Source organism: Oreochromis niloticus, unplaced genomic scaffold, assembly GCF_001858045.2.
Source record: "Oreochromis niloticus isolate F11D_XX unplaced genomic scaffold, O_niloticus_UMD_NMBU tig00000658_pilon, whole genome shotgun sequence".
Taxonomy (NCBI): Eukaryota; Metazoa; Chordata; class Actinopteri; order Cichliformes; family Cichlidae; genus Oreochromis; species Oreochromis niloticus.
The window spans coordinates 144,941-150,773 of NW_020327207.1; the positions used below are offsets into that span (position 1 = coordinate 144,941).

The 5,833-nt window shown below is 42.2% G+C and overlaps 1 protein-coding gene across 1 annotated transcript; it reads right to left on the reverse strand.

Annotated features, from left to right (window-relative positions):
* Nucleotides 1-1,414: 1,414 nt before the first annotated feature.
* On the reverse strand, nt 1,415-5,540 carry LOC100706786 (neoverrucotoxin subunit alpha-like). Its single transcript, XM_025904250.1, has 4 exons — nt 5,450-5,540; nt 3,529-4,193; nt 2,408-3,197; nt 1,415-1,959 (listed from the first exon to the last, which is right to left on the reverse strand). Exons 1-4 carry the CDS (start codon nt 5,538-5,540, stop codon nt 1,415-1,417), a joined length of 2,091 nt encoding a protein of 696 aa, XP_025760035.1.
* Nucleotides 5,541-5,833: the final 293 nt, after the last annotated feature.

Here is a 5,833-nt window from a genome sequence, read left to right on the forward strand (position 1 = left end):
GATGGGCTCAGCCAGGGCTGCCCTTTGTCACCGACTCTGTTCATACCTTTTATGGACAGGATTTCTTGGTGCAGCCAAGTGGGGGAAGGCTTTCACTTAGGTGGCCTCAGAATCTCATCTCTGCTTTTAGCTGATGATGTGGTTCTGTTGGCTTCATCAGGTAATGGCCTCCAGCTGGCACTGGAACGGTTCGCAGCTGAGTGTGAAGCAGCGGGAATGAGGATCAGCACCTCCAAATTTGTGGACATGGTTCTCGGCTGAAAAAGGGTGGAGTGGCCACTCCAGGTAAGGAACGAGTTCCTGCCCCGAGTGCAGGAGTTGTGTTCATGAGTGATGGGAGAAGGGAGGCAGGGGACGCTGCATCGGTCCATCGTGGTGAAGAGAGAGCTGAGTGTAAAAGCGAAGCTCACAATTTACCGGTGGCCACAAGCTGTGGGTAGTGACCGAAATAATAAGTTTGCTGATACAAGCGGCAGAAATGAGCTTCCTCTGAAGGGTGGCTGGCCTCTGCCTTAGAGATAGGGTGGGAAGTTCACCCTATCTCTAAGGCAGGTGTTGAGGTGGTTCGGGGATCTGACACGGATGCCTCCTGGACACCTCCTGGGTGAGGTGTTCCAGGCATGTCCTACCTGGAGAAGGTCCCGGAGCAGATCCAGGACTTGCTGGAGAGATTATATCTAGGCCGGCTTGGGGACACCTTGGTGTTCCCCCAGACAAGCTAATGGAGGTGGCTGGGGAGAGGGAGGTCTGGGCTTCTCTGCTCAGGTTGCTGCCCCCATGACGCGGCCCTGGATAAAGTGAAAGAAGATGGATGGATGGATGAAATAAAAGTCTCTCCTCCGACACTATGGAGAAGTTGAACATGTTGTTATCAGTGATTAATCTTAAATATCAATCTAATCATAATTACACATCATCTGGAACAGAGCACAGTGAATATGAAAAGTCAGAATAAGCTGTAACAATAAAAATGCTTCACATGTAACAATGTAATCAATGTTTTCAAACCAATTAGCTGATCAAATACATCAGAGTTAAAACAACAGAAAAAATTGTTTTAGATTCTAATCTCAGATCAGCTGGAAGATAATAATACAAAGTCAAATCTCATCAAAACATCACAAATAAAACCAAACTTAGAATAACAAATTAAGATCAGGTTAAAGACTTATCAGGATTAACCTGCAAAATCAACAAAGACAAATGAAAAGAAAAGTCTCTCTAAAAAAATAAAAAGCTGCATTAAAGTCAACAGATACTTTTCCCAGTATTCATTTTTTTTTCTTTCTTGTTTTTTTGTTTAAGCAAGCTGAAAGTGGTGGAAACCTCTTCATGAACATTTTTGTCTATGAAAACGCTCTGAGCACACATCTGGTGTTTTAGCATTTGTGCTTTTCTAGATGTACCTCACATGTTAGAACATCAGCTGAACTACTGGATCTAAACAAGGTGTGCAATTATAGATGTAGAATGCTGGATAAACGGGCTCATAGAATTTGGTTTTGAAGGTGTGAATGTGATTCAGTTTTTCAGCTGAGACTTCATAGTAGGACAGTGTACCAGCAGGCCAGTTCAGAAACACTCCCAGTCTGGCTGGATGAATGGTTTGAAGTTCCAACTCGTTTTTATTATGTTTTGCACTGACATGTATTTTACTGCCATCATTTTTAAGAGAAATACACCAGGACTTTTTGTTGTTTCCAAGCTGCTGATCTTGCTCCTGTTGAAGTTGTTTGTAGCAAACACCCACAGAAACTTCACCAATAACAATATAGCAGTCCACCTCCCAGTAACACTGCCTTTTCAGAGCCTCTATGCACAGAACCTGAGTCAAGCCATTACTTTCTTGAGGAAGGTTAGGATTTTTATGACCCGCTACATATGTCACCTGCTTGTTTTCTTCAGAGACAAAGAGTTCATGTTGTGCTGTGTTTGCATCCAGGGTGAGGTTACATGCATCTGATGGAGAAAATGAAACCTGATCACAATACATAATTGATGATGTCACTGACTCCTCCTTAATCTGTCCATTGCAGATCTGCAGTCTGTTTTTAAGACATATCAGATCTCTGTCCTCAAACCTCAGCTTGTCTGAGTTTAATTGTGATTATGGATTTTATCTGCATGTTTCTAAACTTTGATTCTGTTTCACTGTGTGCTGCTTATGAGACCTGATCGGAGTCACAGCCTAAACATTAATATGCTTTACTAACAAAAACTGTTACTGTTGTTAATAAATGCAACAACATGTTTAGGAACCTAAAACAATCAGACACTGACAGTACTGCTTTAATAGTTCCTGTCCATGCTGCTGAAACAGACATTTATAAAGTGATTACAGTGACATGGATACAGATCAGTTCAGCTAATCCTAAGATGAAAGAGTATTATTTTGCTAAGTACTTACAAATCATCAGCACTGCTCTGTTTGTCACCTTTTCCACATCAGTGTCATCAATGAAACATGAGAAATCATCAGTGACGAGGTTTGTGTTCCCGTAGTAGTAGATAGTTGCTCCTTCGTATTTCTCATTTTCAATGGCTGTTATAAACAGTTTGCTGCAGTTCTTCACAGCTTCTGCCTTTTTTTTCATTTTGGCTCTAACTTCATTTGAGAAGTACCACTGGTCCTGTGTAGGTGGAGTGTTGCCATCAGTATCTTCCAGTGTCCTTTTATCCAAGTAATCAGACATATACTGCAGATATAGGTCAGTGGATTTCAGGGAGGTAAAAACAAAGCAGAGAATGGGCTCTATTCGTGGATTAAACACCTCTCTGTCCAGCTCAGACTGATCTGAGATAATCTTTGTTCCCTCCATCATGTCTACAAAGTAACTGATGATGATGACCTCTCTCTCTTCATTTTCGATCCACTTGGTTAATTTCTCCTGACTGAACGGTGACTTGTCTCTGTCATCAAACACTTTCACTAATTCCTTCTCATCTTCCTTACCTGCCCTGATGGAGGGAAGTTTCTCAGCCATTGTTTCCTGGAGTGAAGATCTGAAATACTGGCACAGCTTCTTGAATCTGATCAGCTTGTCTTGTATCTGTGGAAAGCTTCTCACCACTCTATCCTCGAGCAGATCATTGCATCTTATTTCCAGATTAAAGAGGTCGTTCAGAGCATTTTGAGCCTTTCTTACAACCTCAGTGTTGATCTCTGTCTTCATCTCAGCAGCTTGTAGATGTAAATGGTAAATGGCCTGTATTTATATAGCGCTTTCTAGTCCCTAAGGACCCCAAAGCGCTTTACATATCCAGACATCCACCCATTCACACACACATTCACACACTGGTGATGGCAAGCTACATAGTAGCCACAGCCACCCTGGGGCACACTGACAGAGGCGAGGCTGCCGAACACTGGCGCCACCGGGCCCTCTGACCACCACCAGTAGGCAACGGGTGAAGTGTCTTGCCCAAGGACACAACGACTGAGACTGTCCAAGCCGGGGCTCGAACCGGCAACCTTCCGATTACAAGGCGAACTCCCAACTCTTGAGCCACGATCGCCCCATGTAACATCTTCAGAGGCATCAGTGTGACCTTCAGTGGAACACAGTTTTCTCTGTTTTCTCCCAGTAGTTTTGGAAGTTGGCTATATGTCTTCACTGCATCTTCAAATGTTGCAGGGTTGCTTTCAAGAATGAAGTCTCCATAGAATTTGCAGGTGAATTTATCAGTTGCAGCTTTTTCTTCATCACTCAGCTTAATGTCAACTTTTCCATCAACATTAAATGACGGGATCTTCTTTATCAGAGTTTGCATGGTTTCTTTGATGTCCTGAATGCTGCCAGCATCTGACGTTTCACTGTCAAACACAAAGAAAGCATTTGCTCCATAAAGGATTCCTGTGACTACGTGAGTTGCAAAATTCTTAACATTTTCTGCTTGTTCAGTTTTCTTGGTTTTATCAGGAGTCAAACTCAGCTGCTTAAATTTGGTGGTGGCTTTGTACTGAAGGGTGACTCGACTTTGTTTGTGAGATTTCTTCTTATCATTCAGATACTTGGCTGATCCTCCGACTTCAAAGAGTCCACTAAAGAAACTGGTCTTCAAAGAAGCATCAACATCCAGCAGTAACAACTTTTTTTCAATGGAATCAGTTGCACTGACTTCAAACTCACTGCTATGCTGATTATGCTCCTTCGACTTCTCCTGCAGTGTTTGAGCATCCCACAGTGTGACACCTTTAAAACAAGAGATCCAAAAACTGGTAAAAATGCAAAAAAAAGAAAGAAAAGAATATATATATATATATATATATATATAGATAGATAGATAGATAGATAGATAGATAGATAGATAGTTTGAATTTTACTTTATGGTTCTAAGCTAGGTGTCATCAGGACGCTACAACACAGAGTGAACACCATCCCCACAGACACAGCGGCCAAGGAAGCAGAAGAACAGCACATCAAGAAGGCCCCGAGTAAATGTGGTTATCGTAACTGGACATTTGCCACAGCTTGGAAGGCGCCAAAAGAAAGCTCCAGCTGATCCAGGAGAGAAGGACAGCCGCTGCCTAAGCGAAAACCTGTAGTGATCCCGTATGTGTCAGGAGTATCGGAACAGTTGAGACACATTATTTCTAAACACCGGGTCTCTGTGGCTTTTAAACCCCAAAACACGCTGCGCCAAAAATTGGTCCACCCCAAGGATCGGGTCCTCCGACACAAACAGAGTAACATAGTGTACGCTGTTAAGTGCCAGGAGTTATACATCAGGAAACCAAACAACCTCTGGCAAAGCGGATGGCACAACACAGAAGAGCTACCTCGTCAGGTCAGGACTCTGCAGTCTATTTAAACCTACAGGCCAGTGGACACTCTTTCAATGATGATGTACACATCCTGGACAGGGAGGAACGCTGGTTTGAGCGTGGAGTCAAGGAGGCCATTTACATGAAAAGGGAAAGAGCATCTCTGAATCGAGGAGGGGGCCTAAGGGTACATCTGTCACCATCTTACAATGCTGTGATTGCAGCCATTCCCCAACTCTCAGAGAATGGTACTCTGGTCTTTGATCAATGTGCTTTGATTAGCGGTAGTTGATCAACGGTCATGCGAATTTGCATATTAATGACCAAGGAACCTCCCAATCCATTGTTCCTACAGTGGTGCAAGTTCTAGTCTTTATGCAAATGTACTGTTTATAAGGTTGGGGATACCTGCAGTCAGCTGACACTGATAAAGTCACTTGGATGAGTGACGAAATGTTTCTCCGACTGAAAACTCTAAGTCCAGATATTTTAATTGGATCTCTGAAAATGTGCTGCAATTTCTTTCTGGTCATTTTTTTCTCGTTTCATATGTTAACAGTTTTATTACAGAATGAAAACATGAAAACTTGACTTTGATAAAAATGTGAGATTTTACTGTCCAGATCTTGCAAAATCAGTGTGGATACAGATCAGGACTGAGAATCTAAACATATCACATGTTACCTGGGATGAGTTTATCACTCCGGGCATCATAGAGCATCCCTAAGGTGAAAGGTCGATCCAGAGCAGCCACTTCCATTGTTTTAGAGTCCATGTTTCCTACATAAATAATAATATTCAGATAATTTTGTTGAAGGCACAGCAAAGTTAATGCCACTGTAAATAATAAAGTGTAAATTAATCAATTTGGGGAAAAAACAGAAGAAAAAAGAAAACACACAAACGAAGAATGAATATAATGGATCAACTGTAATGACTGTGGAAAGAAAGAACATTAGAAGGAAGTCAGTGTATTTTCATTATTTGTTGCACTGATTGTCTCTCAGGCTGTGAGATGCTCTGATGGGCTTTTCTTTTTCCTGGTTTATTAACAGTGCAGGCTAGAAC

Coding starts and splice junctions, on each gene's coding strand:
- LOC100706786 (XM_025904250.1), bottom strand. CDS start 5,540: ATGGACTCTAAAACAATGGAAGTGGCTGCTCTGGATCGACCTTTCACC. Junction 4,194..5,449: donor GAGTGATAAACTCATCCCAG/GTAACATGTGAT, acceptor CTTGTTTTAAAG/GTGTCACACTGTGGGATGCT. Junction 3,198..3,528: donor TCACACTGATGCCTCTGAAG/ATGTTACATGGG, acceptor CAGGCCATTTAC/CATTTACATCTACAAGCTGC.